This window comes from Sinohyriopsis cumingii, chromosome 4 (assembly GCF_028554795.1).
Source record: "Sinohyriopsis cumingii isolate HCF-2022 chromosome 4, ASM2855479v2, whole genome shotgun sequence".
Lineage (NCBI taxonomy): Eukaryota > Metazoa > Mollusca > Bivalvia > Unionida > Unionidae > Sinohyriopsis > Sinohyriopsis cumingii.
Window position 1 is genome coordinate 137,173,622 of NC_142964.1, and position 22,942 is coordinate 137,196,563.

At 37.6% G+C, this 22,942-nt stretch overlaps 1 protein-coding gene across 1 annotated transcript; it reads left to right on the plus strand.

Annotated features, from left to right (window-relative positions):
- The first annotated feature begins 1,203 nt into the window (after positions 1-1,203).
- LOC149802158 (beta-microseminoprotein-like) lies at positions 1,204-12,256 on the plus strand. Its single transcript, XM_089954396.1, has 3 exons — positions 1,204-1,461; positions 2,390-2,522; positions 9,849-12,256. The coding sequence occupies exons 1-3, from the start codon at positions 1,344-1,346 to the stop codon at positions 10,012-10,014; spliced, it is 417 nt and encodes a 138-aa protein (XP_089810522.1). The 5' UTR covers positions 1,204-1,343; the 3' UTR covers positions 10,015-12,256.
- The last annotated feature ends 10,686 nt before the right edge of the window (positions 12,257-22,942 follow it).

Consider the following 22,942-nt stretch of genomic DNA (forward strand, 5'->3'; position numbering starts at 1 on the left):
ATATATACATACATAAGTAACATGCTATCGTACGACGAACATTTCTATCCGGGAGAAAACTTCTTACAACTATTTTCCGCATAGAAACTTGTTGCGAATTTGTGTTTCCACAGAGAAAACATTTCTGAAGCTGCAAGTCTCAGTTTGTTTACGAATGTACACATAGGTATGACCGTGGTTTCAACTAGACGCCTATGACCGACGTAGGTCACGATTTTCATAGGCTTAAATCATGTATAGTTTAGCTGTTGTAAGTTTCGTTGGAGACTTGTCAGCGCATATTTCATTAATTATACGATGTACTGGTTTCAATAACATTCAAGGTCCGGCCAACATAACTTTAATGAAATTCTTGTAAAATAGCAACTGAGAATAAATTCAACGAAGAGGCAGATGTCAAATGTCAATAATGCCTTAATTAAAGCAAAAACAACAATTAACAAAATTCCCACTTACCCTTACATACACGGAGAAAGTTATTTAAAAATTAAAGGCATGGCTGACTGAAATCATAAAGTTTATATGTTTTGTACATTCCACCCCCACTACATTATTCGTATGTTATGATATAGGAGAGGTATTTGCGAAAGGAAGACTTTTCATTCACAAAATCGTAAAATCACGTGTCGTTGTGAAAGGTCGCCCATATGATTGATTCACTGTGTGCCGTGCATGCAGTCAGTGTGATTCATGATTTTCGTATAGTTTTGTCAAGAACTGACAGTTACGCGAATTTGCCGGAAACTCATTTTGTTATATTTTCAAGGCCCTGATAATACATCTGGTTTTGTTTGTTTTGGTTGGTTGGTTGTTTTTTCTTTTTGTTGCTATTATTATGTCCTTTAAATGCCACAGGTAGTACAAACATGGGGAGGGGACTATCGCTATCACATGCAATTTCATTAAAATGTTGTAAATAAAAATGAATAGACTAAGTGTAGGTGTACACATTTGCAGTCAGCTTTACTTGTGGTGTCTATTTCATGCACATCTCTTATACATTTTAAAAGCTTAAATACTCTGTGCGGAAGTAACGGAAAACGAAAGTACACCACATTAACAAGAATGTTACATTAGTTGTGCTATTTCATCCCTAGCCTACTGTTGACGCTTTGGTACCAATACATCATGCACTTGACAAATACAACCTTAGTTTGGAGGACGAGTGGGAGTAAAACATAAATGTAAACAAGTTGTTACTGTATTTTGATAATGAATTGATGTTTCATGTAAACTATTTCCGCCGATAGTTGTATATAAAGAGCAGTTTTTACCTGGAAGGTGCATAAAGTTAAAGCAAGAAAGACTAGTAAACCAGTCGCAGACATTTTACACAATACCTTATGATAATCATAAGTATGTCGCTTGCTACATCTTTTCTTTCCATGATCGTTCTGATGCTGGGAAATCAGCGTGTGGAGGGTTTCTGCCTAAGAGGTGAACTGAAAACAGACATGCCGAGTAAGTTAAAGTGTTTTGTAATTTTTTAGAGTTGTTTAAAAATATTAGATAACAGTAGATATACATATCTGCAGGAATATAATTGTTATTTACAAGCGTTGTCTTCCAACATTCGAAGAACTGTGGTAGCTCAGTTGATATAGCGTGGAACTCGTAATCCGAGGGTGGCGGGATCGATAACGGCCGAAGTCGAGTCGGCTGCCTCTGTGTCCTTGGAAAAGTCAATTAGTTCCCATTCCTCGGCATGATAAAGCCATTCATATTCTCAAAATGCCATTGGAAAACGATTCATCGAACACTTCCCAGTATATGACATATGAAAGGTGGATTCTAATATAAGACACTGTAAAATCATTATTTTAAGAGATATGTGCTGTGTTGCATGCCTTCATGATCGTATTCTTAGCGTAGTTGTCTCCTGTTAAAAAAAGTAAACTCGAGTGAGGTCGTGAAGGTAAAAGGTCGTAATACATACTTATCAAATCGATCAGTTTTGTATTGTAATCGATTATTATGTATAAGATATGTACAATCTTAATTTCAAACAATTCGTGTTTTTGGTGTCATTACGTTATAAGTCTTCAGTGACTTATGATTTTGTACGAATAAGAAAGAAATTACTAAGAAACAAACGTGCTTGATTGATTCATAACTACATAAAGGTTCATTTGTAGAGGAACGTATATAAAATGTCGAGATTGTATATTACAAGGTTTCGGAGCACTCCAATTGCCTTGACGGGTGAACCTCAGTATATTCAATTGCCTTGACGGGTGAACCTCAGTATATTCAATTGCCTTGACGGGTGAACCTCAGTATATTCAATTGCCTTGACGGGTGAACCTCAGTATATTCAATTGCCTTGACGGGTGAACCTCAGTATATTCAATTGCCAAAAATTGTATCTTATTCCATTACTTCTCGCTAGTTGCAGGAGGTTTGAATTATTACTGTGAATACAATGACGGATTCCATGTGTTCCGAATGCGTCCCGGGACCCAACAGACCACTACAGATTGCTTGCGCTGTTCTTGCGACATGGATGGTTTGCAGTGCTGTGGGTATGTTAACATTTAAATTAATGGCATAAACCATACCACATTATAATAAAAAGATCCGTTATAAGAGTGGTCCCGCTTTAAAGAATTCCAGAATATAAATTATTGGATGACCATTAAAGATGCGCATAAATGTATATAGTCTAAATCGTTTTAACAAGCGCATCTTCAACAATGAATGTTTCGTTGTCGACCCTGAACATTTTTGATAGTGAGGGACTTCCATGCTAAAATTAGGCAGAATACATGAAAACCAAGGTACTCTGAGAAGAGCTTGCAATCAGAGATAACTGACCTTACGATTGGTCCTTAAATATTCACTGATATCTCTCATAACGTAGCAAAATACTATGAAGATAAGCCCATGAGCTGGACCTTACACTTACGCTTCAGTAGAATCATCAATGCTGGTGAAACATTTAGCTAATTAAACGAACATCTCTAAAGGAACAACGTTTCTAAAATAGAAGAATATGATTTAAACCGCTCATGGCGTTTATTTTGTCATCTCCAACAGAAATGTGTTATATGTGAAAATGTGGTGGCAATATCTGATACGTAATTAACAATATCAATATATGATACCGTATTCATGAGTACTGAGGTGAAATATATGCATGAACGTTTCTTAGTAATCTTGCTTAGATAGATCTGACTTTGCTTTCTGAGAAATAACTTCAAAAAATCTTTATATTAAGCAAATATGTTTAGAAATTGTTTGATGGCGTCAAAAATAGGAAAGAGCCAGTTACAGCGTTAGATTTTTAAAACTTAATACAAGTAGTATCGTAATGAACATTTGAGACCAAACACACCTATCACGTCTCCCACCGCACAACCCTTTTATAGTTCGCGTGACTTTTCCCCATTGGGAATTATTTACACCCTTGCGTCCGCGTGTAAGCTTTGCTCGTGAAGCACGCGTTAGTTTACGTGCAAGCCCACATTAGGGGTTCATGAGTTAGGGAGCTGCGAGTTATATATTTGTTATGATTCCCACATGCGTTTGTATTTCATGCGAAAAGATAAGGATTCTTGGTGATTCATCTCCTAGCTGTTTGTCCGCTTCCATTATTTTTTGGTAGCTTTGTGGGTCCAGCATACGTCTTTTATTAATGAAGTTACCGCGATGTATAAATTGATCGACATGCTGGATTGTTCAAGTGTAAATCATTCATGCACTTTCAACCAAGTATGTTTATTCACTGGTACAAATGCCATGAAAGTACTGAAAATACTTTCCCGTGGAACATTTGTCTCCGGCGATTGTTTGCTGGAGGCTTTACTTTGGACTACATTGTCTACGCCCCTGCCTTAACGATGGTTTTCGTTTTTCTCCAAGAACTGTTATATTGACTACTTTTACTTAATAAACACGAGTGAGCATAGCAATGTTGGTTAATGGATGTGCTTCCATGGCCGTAAACGGCGAGGAAACTAGGGAAGACCGCTTCTGTTCTTGAACCCGTTCCCACGAACCTTAACGCAGTTGCTTTTGCTACCGTGGAAACCGCTGTCGCGAATAAAGCTTGAATGACTGCAAGCAATATAAATATTCCATCTTTGTTTTATCTATCAATTCAGGCCACTGTAACGTTAGAGATCTCCCGCGGCCTTGAAGTTTGGCTGCTCTAGTCCTGCATAGTAATCAACATCATATGGTGGTCTCTGATGTCCGGGGAAAGTTTCAAACAAACTCCTGTTTGTTTTATCATTGCGGCTGAGGAAGATATTTCTAGTTGTTTGACGTGAGAACGCCAAACACAGGGCACCATGCTGATCTTTAATTTCCCTCACATCATGTACATATGCACTTACAAAACCACACTAACCGTCCTAAATGTTTTCAGCAGGTACAAGGAATCCGAGCCTTTTGACGTCCAAATATTCAACAATTGTCTCAGACGCGTTCAAACATATGGTGCAACGATTCTACCACACATTTGTGGAACGATTATTCGAGCATCAGTAAGCTCAGAAATTGTTGTTGAATCGTTAGGCACGCTCCCGGGAATGGATGACACGGCTTCGGTAGGTTATACCAGCATCGATCAATAAAATCACACTTATGATTGTGCTATGTGCTAAAACATGCTAACGCGATACAACATAAAACTGTCTATGTTATCCACAAAACAGTTTTACAGCCACCTGCGTTAGACCCACTGGGAACAATCTCGTTCAGTATCGGTATGCACCAACGGAGTTGGAAGTCCGACACCGTCCTGTTACTGTCCCCGTATTCTGTGTCGACAAATTGTTATCTTAGACCGAATGAACCTTAAGGTGACAAGAAACACTCTCCCACCTGGTGCTAGCAGGAACAAAGTCCCAGTCACCACCAAATATGACATTGTATTAAGAGGAATTACAAGTAGTCCCACGAATAGGCGATTACCGGAAAGATCTAATGTAGGATCTGCGCGTGCTCGTACGCGTGAGTAGTTATGTCATCATGGAAAATCCATCACTTGTTATCCAGTGTGAACAAACATACTTGGTGCGAAGGTACACACCCTTGAGATGTTTCATATACCGAAAAAGAACTGCTGCGCGTGTACATTCACGTCGATGCCAAAGTCACGCCACATACCTGTTATACTTTGGATCTAATTTGCACAACCACGCGTAGGACTCCTTTAGCATTCTTAATATTCTTACCAGTTTCTACCACGAACGAGTGCCTTTGTCGGCGCAGTTCCATTTATTCCTGTATGGGTTTGCCAGCCCATTTCCCCACGACTTTCTTATTAACATTACTAGACACCTGATGGCCCCTAGGATAGTCACTGGTGTCAACGTGCACGCGAGTGATACCGCACCGTTATCCTAATCGATACCCTTGGTGGTTATATGCATCAGCAACGAGTCGGTATCCGTACATAATATCTTTATGCTGTCACCGTACCACGACTTGATATTATAATAGTATGACTCGTACAGCTTTGGACAAATCCAACAATGTAAGAGGGTTTTATCAACTTTAGTTTAGTTTCCTTGCTGTGTAAAGCAACGAGTCCACCAACGAATATCTTGCGTAACTCAAGTGCCGGGACGGCAGTCAGACTGTAAAGATTTAGCGGATCATTGTCCCATACAAGGTCAACTCAAATTGTTTTTCGTAGATTTTCCAAACATTGTATTATTCCTAAGCTTGTATAAGTCTTTTTCAAATTCATGGTGGCCATTCAATGCTCCATATTCATCTAAATGTAAGAGGCACATCACGCATGTTGGTGAAACAGCAGGACCCAAGAAACTTTACAGACAGACAGACACACAAATATACACACATAAACACAAACTGCCAACCGCAGATACAACTGCAAGTTTCGTACGTGGACGACATAATTGTGCTTCGGGCGCAGATTAGGAACCGGCTTGGTGCATACTGTAATCTTATGCCCTAATCGGTCGACGATCGACAACTCGCACTGTTACAACCACTCTTGGAGAACTGGTAGCGCTTCAGTGGTCAATGGATAATCGTTGTTGGTGTGGTGAAACTCGTCCGGATATTCCAAAATAGATTTCAAAGAAGTATCCATATTCACTGTTGCTGTTGTACTCATATGTCTTTGTGAATATTTACATCTGCTGTGTCAATTCATGCCAACTCGCATACACATATTGTTGCATCATTGCCCATTCTTACATATTGTCTGCGTGAAGATAAATGATGTAACTGTTAGGAGGGCATGTCTTATCCATCTAGGAGCGGATTGTACGCGCAAACGAAAAAGTAAGCCACCATAGAAATCTCGTAGAAATACCATATTCAATAAACAAATGTTGATCGATGTTAGTGGAAAATTAAAAATCAATCTATGGTTTTTGATAGCAGGGCATAACAAGCGATTTATGGCGATCAGAAGTAATGTTCGTTGTCGGGCTTGTACACACTCATCGCGGTATCACGAAAAATCTTACGGTTCGCGATCAGCAACGCATGCTTGTGAAAGTACAGGTCGTAGTAGTCACTGAGAGTTCAATAAGTAAACGTAGACGAGACATTATTAATGTGCGTGTAATCGGCGGCAATCCCTTCTCGAGAGAGTGTCGAATAAATGGCCTCTCAGAGTCGGTCATGAATTCGTATGGATAGATTCTTAGCCAAATCGTCATGTAATTTTCCGTGTTGTTGAAAATAACGCTTATTATTGCTTTTGATGTAGTTGAGAATTTTCGCATGATTAACTGACTATAATATTCGCGCTGATTATGAAGCAATTCATGTCTTGCAACAGTAGGTTGTTTGTGCTGTATGCAACTCCTCTGTGCGCGCCAGTGATCATGTACTTCTTTATCAGATCCAACAATGATTCCCCTCGGAAAACTCGTGCATGATATCGTCGGTCATAATCATGTCTGTGGGCGGGGAGAGATTTTGTCGAATCCTGTTCGCTGTAACTTCTAGCGACTTAATAGACATAACCACCTTTGCCATGGTACAACATTGTCGACTCATTTGCTCAACACATATGAAAATAGTATAGAAATTCCCTATGGAAATTGTTCTGAAACGTTTTGTCGTATTTGATTGAACCACCATGGGCAGGGATCTTCCATTGAAACGTTTAGAATGTGAAATCAGAGCATTTGATATACGTTATTTTCACCTTCCGTTGCAATACAGTGAATTTCTAAATTATTCTTACCAGGTTCTGGCATGATTCTATGTTGCGGTTTCTCGCTGACTCCTGCGCAGTAAAAGTAATGGTCATAAAGCAGTTGTTTTGTGCTAAATACACACATGAAATCTCGACAAGGAAACATTCTTCGTTGGCGTTTGCTAGGCCGGCAAACTCTTCGTGGAAAGACTGTAATCTACACGTAGTCGTACAGTGCCGTCTACATTTTCCATGTTGCTCGACAACAGTACGTCGATAAATTAATTCCGCTTGTGTGAATGTGGAGATACTGGAATGGTCTGAACGCTTTTGTTCCTAGTAAACACATTTACAGCGATATCAGGGTTACATTATTCAGTAAGTACGATCTTGGAAGCTTGTACAGGGAATTTTGTATTTCCAAACCTAAGGTCACCCACATGTCGTTTGTATGTTTGAGACTGTTCTATATGATCACTCGCAGGTTGCAGCGCAGATAAGATGGCCCATTAAAAACACCGGTTGTCGTTGCTTTTCACATGTATTATGGTTCCCTTTGGAATACATACCAGTGTTGTAATATAACTCGACACACGGAAAGTCATGTATGGGATAAAGGAAGATGAACTTAAAAACACGTTGGAAGGATCCATCCTGAACCTCCATATGAGCTTTTTTTCTTGACATTTCTCGAGGATTTTTGCATAGTTGTTGAGTTCATCACTGATAGCCTCGATGTCTTACTATGTTTAAATTACACATACCGCAGTGCAACCACTGATGTGGGATTATAGATGGCGCACGGCTCTCTTTAGTCAAAAAAGCAGGAATATAAATTTAACATTGGACACAATGTCTATGTTGAATCCGGACGGCAGCGCCGTTTCACTCATGTGCTGTCTTGATGATATAATTCCGTGATTCAGATTCGAGAGAAAGTTCACCGCGTCCTGCTTGGCGTGTATACGCTTGGGATGATTACCCTGTAATTTTTTGGAGCTTGAATATTTGTACTTTGATTATTTGAGAAACATGCAATACAGCCTTGTCGGAAATAGTACGTTCGATACGGCGACGTTCTTCCTCATTAGCAACCAAACATGCGATTTCAGTCCCACTAACCCGTGGAGTCACCTGAACTGTGCTGCTGTTCCACGAAGCTGTGACACAGTCTAACTCGGTTCCTTTGCACGAAATCTTAATAGCGCAAGTATATCTTGCTTAGCTGTGCATCTCTGAATCCTTAATTCACGTTCATACGTGGTGTGTGTGAGTTCATTTACAGTTGGAGCTGCTGTTGAAACCAACCGTGGTACGTCTGGGATAAGCTGTTTAACAGATAGCCGTGGTTCATCTAGAAGAAGTCCTAATACTGATAGGAACCTTGCTTTATCATACCGCCTTGTATCCTTAATTCTACGTTCTCTCACTAAATGCCCTACGTTGATTCACAGTATGATGATCGTATATAAGGGAAACATATTATCTAATTGCTTCTTAACCAAAAATCTGTTTTATAAACAGCAATCACTTTGATACTTAACAATATCGTTGGCGTTTTCCTTAAAGACATCATTGGATTTGTATGTGCCAGGCGCGTTGGCAAGTATTTATCAACGCTATCATTCATACGCGGCAAACGTATCCATATGATCGCCAAAGCTTATCAAACGACTTGACCCCGATACCACATTTGTGCATCAATGTCAACACGTAACGCTTGGAAGTTGGATGGATTTATTTTATTCATAATGCCATGTTCTGTTGCAATTTTCACGTTTTCCAAGGGATACGTATTTACATAGATTAAGTCCCACTTCCATATATATATATATAATTTTCGCTTTTACCTCAGACACGAATTCTTTCATTATGATATATGTGTCAAACTGTGTGGTTTCTAATGACATTATATACTAATCCAGTGCAAGTCTCTAACAATGAATCACATCTCTGTAATTGACTTATCCATCTCGGTAAGTGCTATAATAATGAGCTTATACGAGACCACTTTTACCTATCACAACTCCCTCACCCGTGAACCCCTGATGCAGATGTGAGCTTGGCAAGCGAAACATCCTTAGTGTGGGTAAACAATTTCTAAGGTGGAAATGAAACGGTGAAGATAGAAGTGGTTTTGGCTTGGGAGACATGATAGGAAGGGAGGTCTCAAACATCCATTATGATACTACTTTTACCTTTAAATGTCCGTCCTAGTTGGACAAGTAAATATTTCCACTGCATTCTACATAAACTAAAGTATGATTGAAAGGTCCCGCCCAAATTTATCTTTTCATATCATTCTGCAATGTATAAGAGAGATTAATGGCAGTACCTTTGGTCCTGTTTGCAACACCCGATGTGCATTTCATGTTAAATTCCTCATCTACTTAAAACGTGAAAATGATTTATACACACCATGAGCCATACTAGATTAAAGCATATAGTTAGTAAAATAATATCAGGATTCCATAACTTACATGTTAGTTGTAATATCTTTCACCCTAGCAGACACGAGTGAAACAGCAATTTTTGTTGATATCGACGTTATTTAGTTCTTCAGCATATATATATGATGCAAGGGACTAAATAACAAATGTCCATGTACATCACGCTTATGTAAAATATATTAATTTCAAATTCGAGAAAAAATGAACGTAAAAGTATTACACATAAAATATCTTTATATTAAATTATATTTTCCTTTTATTTATTTAAGATTTGGTCGAAATGCCGGGGTGGCTATCCTTCCTTCCGAATGTAAAGAGATTTCCTCCGGCTGCCATTCCTTCTACGTCAAGAGGCTTAATGAAAGTCTTGACTGTTTTACCAATGATCCAATCAGCATCCCTCCGTCTCATCTACTTGACCAGCCATTGTTCTAAATTACAAGGCACGAGAAAAATAGCCTTCTTGCAACCGCACGATTCTGAGAGCGACAACACAGTATATTGTGTATTCATTGGCATTTGATGTCCTGCTTTGTCAGAATAGACACCTTACAAAGGCAAAAAATGTGATGTTACTTTGGAAAGTAATATATTCGTGTGTGTGTGTGTGTGTTCTTGAAGGTTGAATTCTGGCACATCTTGCTCTTTTCTGCTTGCATAGACATCCAAGGTCATGCGGAGAAACATGTCTAGAGCATTATGGCCCTGGCCTTTTTATAGTAGTATTAAGTCCTTTAGCTCCAGCTCCCATGTGGTCTGTTGCAAGGTAGTGTAGAAATTGACTTTCATTACAAGGTCGTGCTCTCGATTAGAGAGTTCTTTATCCTTCATGACGTGGTCATACATAGGTTTCCATTTGGACTCTTATAAATTGTTATTCCTACAATATTTACTTGGCACATATTACATAACAATATGATTGATTGTGTATAAAAGCAATACATCTATATCTCTGTATGTAAGTCTGTCTCTGTCTCTCTGTGTTTCTCTGTCTGTCTCTATATATACAGACAGGCAGAGTACATCCCTCAAAATACGGAGTTCCTTGGGACCAACATAATTTGTCGGTTTACTAACGTTTACGGATTTGAAAAAAAAGTTCATTTCTAAGCGCTTATGTGACGCGAGAGAGAGAATATAATTATGAGAGAATATCAATGTCTACCTGTGTGAGAGTGCACAACAATAATAAAGATGATTTGTTAATGACAAAGCTGAACAGCATGCGTTGCTTCCGAAAATCACATCCTGTGACTTGAATAAATATAGTTATTCCACAGAAACAAATACAGATGTTCCACATAAAATTCAGCCTCATCACAAGAATATTTGAGGAATGAGATAGTTTTATAACTTTACTATAAGTCAGTTAGAATTATATAATGATACTCCAAAAGGTTTAAATACTCCATATAATTCATCATCTTCAATAGCCAGTTAAGTCGTTATGAACTTGAAAATATCTCTTTGACTGGCTCCTTCGGCAAAGTATTACAGTAAGACAAGTTAAAATCCCTGATATTTTATTATAAATCAAAGAAACAGAAAAAGTTATATTGATTATATCTGAAAATGAATATCATCAATCACAATTAGAGATACTAAGTAGATATAAATACTCTTTCGTAATTGACTTAACTATAAGAATGAAATTATCAATAATCAGCTTTAAAAACTGACTCTTTTGATGGCGCAAGGACTTAGATTAGTTAACTGTCAATCATAATCTATGTTAGCGCGCATATCAAGTACTGTGTTTTAACCTCGTGGGCCTGGGGTTATTTTCTAGGCTTTTTTGTCTCACAGATAAGAATTGCTAAAGTATTTGCTAACCATAATTAATCTGTTCCAGCATGTGAATAGTTCTAGACGAATGTATAAATTTAAAAACATTTTGCATAGTAACCTTCTGGATCTGTACTTCTTTACAAGCGAATTAACGTACGCTTTCTAGCCAATTAACGTACGCTTTCTAGCCAATTATCGTACGCTTTCTAGCCAATTAACGTACGCTTTCTAGCCAATTAACGTACGCTTTCTGGCCATAACGTACGCTTTCTAGCAAATTAATGTACGCTTTCTAGCAAATTAACGCACACTTTCTAGCCAATTAACGTACGCTTTCTAGCCAATTAACATACGCTTTTTAGCCCATAGTGAAATTTCTAAGGATTTGTTTTTAATAGAGAGTTAACCGTGAATTTCCGGACAATAGTTTTGTACAAAATTGGGCATAAAAATTAACTAAAATCATTTGTTTGTGTTGCAGTGTGTTAGCCACAGAGAATGTATAAAATCCCGTAAATCTATAACCTCTCTCTCTCTCTCTCTCTCTCTCTCTCTCTCATTCATTTAAAGACTATTTGGATACATAATATCTGTACGGAATTATTGTAAATTCACTTAAAGAATATTTGGATTAGTAACTGTACGGAAATGCTGTAAATTTATTTGAAGACATTTTCGGATTATAACATTGTGATTCACATATGTAGCCGATAAATGATTACAGCACAGTCTGTTATTGCAACCTTTGGAACTCATTCTGATTATTCGAAACGTTTGGAATTGATAGAACACAGGAACTTTAGAAATTCGTTCGCCATACTTTAAGATAATTTTTAATCTTTTCACTTTGTATTTTAAAGAAATGTATTATATTTTTCAATTATACAAAGCTTGTTCGTCTGCTCTTTTGTTTTACTTATTGTAAGACCATATATTCGTAACAATATATCTGTCTTGAAGTATGTTACTAAAATCGGTATCGCGAAATTTCGGTCTTCTTCTTGTTCCCTCTCTCTCTCTCTCTCTCTCTCTCTCTCTCTCTCACACACACACACTCACACACAGAGCTAGAAAAGATCTTAAATTATATCAAGATTGTATACCCCCAGTATACATTTATTTAATAAATAATGAGGCGTCATACAAGAAATGCCTTAAAATTAACAACAAAACAAAATGTAGGCTTCACGAACGAACTTTTTAAAATTGGCTTCCAACTTTAATAATGACTAAGACGCACAAGGTCTGTTACTATTATATATTATGTCCCCTCTTAAGTGTGCCTCTTACACTTTAGGACAAAAAGACACATTTTAGGGGAAAATCGGTTCTATAAACATCGTAATAAAATTGTTTAAGTAGAGATTCTCTCATCACACTCATACAGTGTAACGATGGAGAATTTGGGCATTGATGAGTGTTCATTGCAAATTGAAATGTAAAATATGTAGCCGACCTCGACTGCATGCTTGCCATGTCCAACCATTCACGTTCGTTTAAATACAGAAATGAAGAAAAATAAAGGAAAATCCATACAAGTACACTCACAAGCATTAAAACCTTTTGATGTTACGCTCTTTAAAATCTGTCTGATGCGACCGTTCAGATATGTTTTTTTTTTAAACAAAATCCCTCCCCAAATGATTTAATGAACAAATTATTATCAAAATATGATTTACCTCATTTTCGTTTGAAATTCGTCATTAATTCGACAAAATACACAATTGAAATCATTATTTGTACAAGATATTTTTTTTATTATTTAGGAACTTTTATTTATCGATGTAGCAATGCAACAGTATTCGCTTTGGCACATAACAAAGAAAAGATCCATATAAATCGAAGTTTTCATTGCCTTAAAATATATAATTGAAGGAAGGTCTACGTTTAGTTTAGTAAATACAAGAAAGTACTTGTCATAATACAATGTTTCCCACTTCACTCGTGAAATATTTCCTTTTATCTACACGAAACTCTAAAAACGAAGCTATACTCTTTTATTTATGAAACCAGCTGACACAATTGTGATTGTGCCAAAACTTTGTATAGATGATGTAAATTGTTTTTTGCAGCCTATAACAATCAATGTGGCACATATAGAGCCCTTGTTGGATCGTATATCCCAGCTTGGTTGCTCCACTATTTCAAGTTCCTTACACACCACGAATAATAATTTTATTTTCCACTCTACTATATGCACAATAAAAACATTGTTTTGTAGTCTGTGAACTTGATTATAGTGGTCATATTCCAACATAATAATAAGGATTAGGAATGGAAAGGCCAGAGTGGGAGTTTGAGGGTGAGAGGGAGGGGGGTTTATATATTAATTAAATTGTCTAAAAATGTTTTCGAGAGGGTATGACAGTTTAAAAATTAGATTATTTTTATTTTAGTTTGCCCGAAACTGAAATATCGATATAATTCAGGAACCGTATTGTGTATTTTCTTCTCTTTTTTATAAATAAAAATGAATGGTCCATGAGTATCCTCGTATAGTGGATACAATATGTTTAGTGCATGTTGTTGTTGGGTTTAACGCCATTTTTCAGCATACGATAGGCTATGCATGGCGGCCAGTATTAATGGGGAGAAAGAACCCGGAAAAACCCCGGGAAGAACCACCGACCCACGAGAAACTACTGGCAAGCTTTCTCACATAACCACATTGGCCGAATCCTAGACTCGAACCGACGCAGACAGAGGTGAGATGGCAGTGATCCGTAACGGTGAGCTCTTTAGACCACTCGGCCACTTTGATACACTAAGAAACCACATATGCATATTTCTGGCGTTGTGTCCGTAACAGCGCAAATTTGTCAACGATAATGTGCAGAACGCTATTATACACTCGATCCTCCTTCACGTCAATCTAATACATATTCAAATGAGAAACAATTTTTCTTTTACGAGCTATATTCGGTTCCTAAAATTTAACTATAATTCCAAAATAGTTCCATGTAGGAAGGAAGTTTACAATGTACCGTTCATCTTTAAGGCTACAACACAGTGAATCGAAACAACAACCTTCTAATATATATATATATATATATATATATATATATATATATATATATATATATATATATATATATATATATATATATATATATATATATATATATATATATATTCAAACTATTTTTAGTACATTGTCTTAATGATGTAGTAATTAGGAAAAATACCTTACATCGCATACTCAGATGGATTTGCTTACACTCGTATATGGTAATCCTCATTTAAAGAACAGAGTAACAGAGGACGTCTTCCTGAAAATGCATGATACTGCAATAAACCTGGGTATGTGGTAATTTTCATTTACGTCCGCGTGTATAGCTATGTTAGATTTTAGTGATTATTTGTTAGAACGACGTATGCCAAAAAGCACATAAAGTTATGAAAAAGAGCCCTAAATAAATTTAAACATACAAGAACCTCCCAAGAATTTATCCATTATAAAGAAAAAGAAAAAACCCTTATAATAACTATAAAACAAGCTAAAGAAAAATCATAGCAATATTTCTGCTCCAAACTAAACTTCAAATCCAACTCTAAACAAGTCTGGGATAAGAAAAAACCATCAGGAGAAACACAATTAATTTAACCCCTAAATTGAGAGGCGCTACAACCAGTCAAGATAAAGCTAATATGCTCGCTAGTCACTTCACTGACATAAGCAGCAACAAGAACCATACAAAAAAACTTTCAAGAACATAGATTTTCAGGTAGAAAACTCTCATCAGCAACTCTTTAAAGACCTAGGAACCAGGAACTTAAGATTTAAATAGCAAAATCACCTTGTATGAATGGGAGATAGCATTAGGAGAAAAAAAAGAAACATCCCCGGGAAAAGATGAAATTGGGTATGTAATTTACAAAAACCTCCCCTATACTATAACAACGATCATATTCAAACTACTCAATTTAATCTGGTTTAGCGGAAAAATACCTCAAAGCTAGAAACACACCATTGTTATCCCCATCCCTAAACCTGGTAAAGACCCAAATAATATAAATTCGTACCGACCCATCTCACCCACCAATAATATCTGCAAGATCATGGAAACTATATTTGTAAACAGATTAAAACACCATCTCAAAAGCAATAACCTACTATCAGAAAACCAATGTGGCTGTCGAAACAAGCGCTCCACCACTGACCACTTACTAAGGTTAGAACCAGATATCAAACTGACCCTCAAATCGAAGAGGAAAACAGACACCTTTTAGCCGTCTTCCTTGACCTAGAAAAAGCCCTTGACCTAGTTTGTACTAAAGGTTTGATTGCGAACCATTTTGGCATTTCTAGGCGCATATTCAGTTGGATTGAAAACTTTCTCTCAGGTCGTAAAAATCTCACTAGAGTAGGGAACACTCACTCCAAGGAATTCTCTCTTGAAAATGGCACTCTACAAGGGAGCGTGCTCAGCCCCACGCGCTTCAACATTATGATCAACGACCATGACCTTAACCTTGCCTCCACAAATGTTAATATATCGCAATTCGCCGACGATAACGGCATCTGGAATGCAGGAAATCCCGCCAGCAATCTAGTCATATCTGAAATCCAGCAAGGTTTAGATAACATAGGGAAATGGGCAGATAAATGGGGATTTAAACTGTACCTATCATTTTCTCCCCAGAACGAATAAATCATCCAACTCTCCCCAACCTCTATATCCAAAGTCAAATCATCAAATATGTTAAAGTATAAAGGTTCCTAGTTATGCATTTTGACAACCACTTGTCCTGGAAACACCATATTGATATCTTAATACAAAATTGTAACAAAGACATCAACCTCTTAAGAAACCTCAAAGGGACCTCACTGGGATCCAATCAGGAAACTATGCTCACATTATATAGAGAACTCATCAGATCGAAACTAGACTATGGTTGCCAAGTTTATAACTCTGCAAATCAAACACTCCTGAACAAGCTTGATTCTATCCAAAGAAAAGCGCTAATCGTATGCACCGGCACCCTCCCCTCAACCTCATTGGATGAACTCCAAATACTCACTGGAGAACTTCCGCTAAATCTGAGAAGACAGAAAATGCAACTCAGATATGAAATACGATTGGCCAAACACCCCAATACGCATCCCACCAAAATGGCCATTGACAAATGTAACACCAAATTTAGTCAGAAACTAGTTCCAAACCCTCCAGGTGGCAAACAAATCATAGAACTTAAAAGATCCATGCCAATCCAAGAACAACAGGAGAAATTCACCAAATCATCTGATCCAACCCCATGGCTACAACCCAAACCAAGGATAAACACCAAAGCAATCGAATATGGAAACAAATTGGAACAAGAAATTATGCTAAAACCTATCTTTGCAAAGGATATTCAGGACACCTACTCTGGTTTCATAAAAATATTCAAAAGCAGCTGAACTTCCAAGAACAGCAGCTGCAGTAGTTATTCCCATATAGGGTATCCACATGGGAACAAGACTACCAGACCATTGCTCTATATTCACAACCGAGTTCTGGGCAATTATTGAATCTTTACAATGGATTTAAGATAACAATATAAAAAAGCCGTAATTATTGTGTGTGTGTGTGTGTGTGTGTATCTATGTATATGTATATATGTATGTGTACATATATTTAAAAAAAAACAAATCTCTCTCATCTACCTGCTACTAACACTACCAAACCTACTATGTTCCTCTCTCATTACTAAAAGCATTAAACAGCACAGAGCCTATCTCAATTAAGCAAATATTCAGAATCTTTCGGAATTAAGCTAAATCATTCTAAATTCAAAATTAAGCTAAATCATTCTAAATTCAAAATTCGTGCAAGATCACAACTTTAGATCAGCACCCTGGACTAGTCAACGGGTACCTTCATGTGGATCTGCGCCAACCCTTCCGCCAACCTCCTCTCATGCCAAGACCAGACATTAATTAACAGCGTGCAATGCGCACGTTAAATTTTTACCAATAAAAATCACGAGTGAATGTTGGTTCCAATCACACTCATCCCCACAATTGGTACTAGCCTACTTAAACATGAGTGCGTCTTGGGTCAATTTCCACCCATGACAGCCACCATTCAGATAGCATGGGACAATATGTCTCGCTAACTGACAGCTTAATTATCAGCACTCATTGAGTGCATAAACGCCTGGGGGATGTGGCTCCAATTCTAATCCCTAGGTACAATTAGCGTCCTGCTGTGCAGGAATAAACCAGAGGCACATGCACTTCATGCGAACGCCTCTATAATCCAAGAAATCAATCATTTGTTGATAATGGGGAGCCGGCGTTGCGAAAATATTTCCCAGCTAGATAATTACCCAATTTCTAGAAGTAGACGTCATAATATACAGCGTTCACGAGACTTTATAATGGCATGGATTAGTTTCGTAAAATGGATCCTCCCTAATATCTGAACATAGGGAATTCCTTGGATAGTTTTAGGAATATGTGTTTAGTTAGTTGAGATGATAATACTATTTTCTATTAGGTGTAAATAAAAGTTTTCACTCTGTATGAATACAAGTTTCCGTTTCAAGTCTTCACTATGTGAAGTTTTTAGTTAAAGTCTTAACTCTGTGTGAATATAACTTTTCATCAGATTTGTAAGGTTCACTGCGTTTTCCGTTCATAAAAGTGTTTTTTTCCCCGGCCATTTTTAAATTGCATGAAATTAAACACGAACATAAATATGATCACAGTGGTTTTAAGGGAATCTGGAGACGTACAGGGAATTAAGATCAACCCAAATGTGTACAATATGGGGACAAACAGGAATTTGGTATAGGTTGTTTGTTGCTCCGAGAGTGCCTTAAAAATGCAGATGAGGCAGTCTGGGGACAAACGAAAATAGTACTATTAACATTTTTTGTCTACAATCCAACACATTACATATGCTGTTCATTTGTCCAGCAGTCACTTTTTCATTACAATCAAACACACAGCCAACTAACAACCAGGCACTATTTGACTATAATCAGATTCACACAAGCGACTAACCGCCAGCCACTATTTGAATACGATCAAACACACACAACCAACTAATCACCAGCCACTATTTCATTACAATCAAGCACACACAACCACCTAACGACCAGCCCATTTTTGATTACAATCAAACACACATAACCAACTAACCACAACCCACTATTTGATTACAATCAAACACACACAGCCAACTAACCGCCAGGCACTATTTCATTACAATCAAACACACACAACCAACTAACCATCAGCCACTATTTGATTATAATCAGACACACAAAACGAACTAACCACCAGCCACTATTTCATTACAATTAAAAACACACAGCCAACGAACCACCAACCACTATTTGTTTACAAACATACACAACCAACTAACCACCAGACACTACTTAATTACAATCAAACACACACAGCCAACGAACCACCAACCACTATTTGATTAAAATCAGACACACACAATCAACTAACCACCAGCGACTATTTGATTACAATCAAACGCACACAGCCAACGAAACACCGGCCACTATTTGATTACAATCAAACACACACAACCAACTAACCACCAGCCACTATTTGATTACAATCAAACACACACAACAAACTAACCACCAGCCACTATTTGACTACAATTAAACACACACAGCCAACGAACCACCATCCACTATTTGATTACAATCAAACACACAGCCAACAAACCACCAGTCACTATTTGATTACAATCAAACACACACAGCCAACGAACCACAGCCACTATTTGATTACAATCAAACACACACAACCAACTAACCACCAGCCACTTTTTCATTACATGCCTGAAAACACTATCCCATACAAGGATATCAGTATTTATAGACACACTAATATACCTTCTCACACATACTATGACAAGAGGAGGAGTAAGGAATTTTAAGTTTTAAATATTTTAGGGAATACATAGATATACACTAAACATTCACAAACACATACAGAAAACACAAACGAATTGGAAAATATAATTATTTACTCGCTTTATAGTGATCTATGTGTCCCCGACAAGGGCCGTTTTAGCTTGCTAACAAAAGACGGTTAACACAAGTGGGATGGCTTCACTTGACTTCATCACAAACTTCGTCTATGGCAGATCCGTATACCAATACCCGCTTAAGACACCCTTGCCTCTCCAAATACACTATTGTCTTCTATTTAGCTTTGTCTGTAATCTTGATAATGTCTCAAGACACCCTTATATACATAGGGTTGATAGGGTTGAACAGCATGTCCGAAAAGATGGTTGATGATTTTAAGCTTGTCCACATTTTGACAACGTATTGGAGTGCGCCTGCATTTGCAAGAGTTAGTTTGCAAAAGAAATGTATTAGATTTATTTAGCTCCACCCATGAAAACGTAACCTTATTTGTGCAAAGATTTTTAAACTGTCTATCACTACATGCACTTATATCACCATTCAGAAGCCAGTAGTAGCAGCAGCAGCTCCTACCACTACCGAAATAGCGGTAGCAGCAGCATGAGTAGTACGTGACTGTTTAAAAGTATTAAGACATAACTGATTTTGTCAATGAAAATATTTGTTTTACGACACTGCTTCTTTTCAGGGCCATCAATGAAATCTCAATCATTGCCTAATCAAGTAAATTTTAAATCCCTTCCATTTATTCAGTTATGTGTGTTTGTGTATATGTGCATGAGTATGCTATTCATTCTAAAAGTGTAAAAGAAATGGAGAAATACGTTTTTTATTTAGCATAATTCTCTTTGAATAGGAATCACAAAGAAAGGTTTATAGCGCATCGCCAAAGTCCATTTCATTATTATTTCTTTATTTCTTCTTTTACTCGCTATCTCCGTTCTGATTTTTTCATTGTGTATTATTCCCATTCACTTTCTTTTAGCTGTCTTGTGTTGTTAAATTTTTGGCTGGAATGGGTTCTTCTTCTGATGTGTTATAACGCGACTCATCCAGCTTCTACTCCTTGTTATATGTTTTCTTGGGACACTCAAGGAGCTAATGACCTTCCTGACAATGATAACAGGTATCTTTGCCTTCGTCTCTCTTTCGGATGCCTTTCCGTTTATCATGTGGACATTTGGGAGCCAGATGTCCTTTCTCAGGACAGACGTAGCAAAATTATCTTGAATTGTGCCTTGAGTGTAGTAGTCTGTAGTATTGTTGGAAGTATTACTTTTGAATGACTGTAAATCTCTGACAACAAGTGTATTCTGTTTTGACTCTTTCGTCTTCTTCATACTCAGAAAGCTGAATGAATATATACTCTAAGGGTGATAAGCTCTCTATATAGGTAAGGATATAGTGGGACTTTCAACGATCAGCTTGGCAAAATCGTGGATAAAACTGACGGTAGAATAATGTCCAGCATTTATTGTCCTGGTTTGTGTTCCATTCTGGGTGACACGCTCTTCTTTTTCTATGAAAGACGTTTACAATTTCGATCGATTCTACGATTATTTTTGTTACGCTGTGGAATTAAACGAGGGAATAAATTTATTATTGGTGTTTTCCGATGTGGTCGAGTAAATTTTACAATCAACTCTCTCTTAGTACCCTAGCACATATCTTAAAACTAACTGTGACTCAAGGATCCCATAATGCAGCTTTGATGCATGGAATTTGCTCTCTTTAAATGTCCTCATTGAAAAGTAAAGTCCAATGGAAGCTATAATAAGAGCGTAGAAAATGATTTGCTTCAAACTGGAAAAGTCCTTTGCGTCGTCGAGACGTCGCTATAAATTTGCTTAACACTTCTTACAAAGACTGTACTTCATCCTCTGCGCTACAGCAAGTGCATGGCAGAAAGATGATTCGAAACCCAATTTAATTCTCATAAGCACGTTCCGAAAAAAAAAATATCTTGATGTATAGATAAGATGCTAAGAACACACATCTGGATGCTTCAGTGGTATGGAATCCATACACATTCGACGTCTTTAACGACATGGCATTAACAGAAGCTGACGATCCTCATAATGTTGAATTTAACGACTTTCGAAAGAACATCAAATAAGGACGAAATTATAGTTTACATTTGTACATGTTGGTTACAAGGCAAACAATTATTGAATGGTGTGGAAGCATGTCTGACACTAAACTGAGGTTAACCTTGTTCCGCGTGATGGCTAATTCTAACAAGATCACAAGCATCATCTAAGAAGCCAGACATCACGTGCGACGCGTAGAAGTCATTCCTTAAGTGGGAAATGACATCAAACTCTGAGAAGAACGACCACCAAGTATCCTCTACAAATAGTAAAAGTTAAAACCTTCACCACTGGCTTTTGGACTCCGCTCCATGGTTCAAGACCATGCTTCCCTATGCCAGTTACCCAAACAGTTGCTCATTGGCATCGTAATTATTGTTGCCATGAACGGAACCATCGGTCAAAGTCCTTTAGAGTTTGAACACTTTAAAATATCCAAGATAGAAGTCACTCGAGATGGCTACATATTGTGTACCAGAAACATTGAGCCTAACTCTGGCCAGCAAAATCTCTTCAGATCTTACTTGATACAGTTAGATACTAATAGTAGCCACGATATTTCTGGCCAACACAGTGAACATCATATTGTATGGAAATCAGCAGTATAAAGCCATGCTGTCGCCGATCTTTTCACTTAGCATTGACTCGTCAATAGCTAAGATGAGTAGAGTGGCAAAACTAAGCGAAGGTCTGGTGCACATCAGCAGTCAGACACCACCTCGACAAGAACGTTGAAGAAAATGGTCTTTTTGTTCTTAATATGGCTCAAAACCTCTCAAAATACGTTATTAGCGAGAACATCATCGGGGAAAAAATAGAATGTGAGGAGAAACAAAAAAAACAGAGAAACATCAAAGACATCAAAAATATCTTAGATGGAAAGAGCAATAACAGCAGCAACAGCATGAAGGAAAAAAGGTGGAGTGTTAGATGGAGACAAAGGCCTTGGTTTGACGAGGAGTGTGCCTGTGCTGTGGTGAAGCCAGTGGTGAAACGTGGTAGTCCTGCTAGACGTTTAAACCCATAACCACTCAACAACATAACGGTTCCTCACATCTCTAGACAAGATATTTACTAAGCATTTTTCCCAAAACGTGTTGTTTTATGCGCATGTGTATGAGTAGTGAAAGGGGATACCCTACGGACAATGGGAATTAGCATTACAGAACCCCTTGGGACAATCTACGGACAATGGAAATTTAACATGGCGAAAAATCGTGGGACAATCTACGGACAAGGGGAATTAACATGGGAATAAATCGTGGGACAATCTACGGACAAGGGGAATTTAACATGGGATTTTTTTTTTAAAAATTTTTTTAAAAAAGGGGTAGGCAATTCAAAGACTATCTCTTTTCAAGAAATATGGGGGCCCTGAAAAGGGCCTTTGGGTTTTTTCTTCTTCTTCTTTTAACTTCTTAACTTCTTCCACCATCCTCTTATTTTGTCCATCATTCCTTTCTTCTTTTTCTTTTCTGTTTCCGGCAACCAGTCCGGGTGGCCCATGGCCCGGAACTTCTCTTGGATTTTCATCCGGTTTGTGTTCAGTTTTTCGAATTCATCCCTTTTGTTCTATTTTCTTCTTCTTTTCTTTCCTTTAA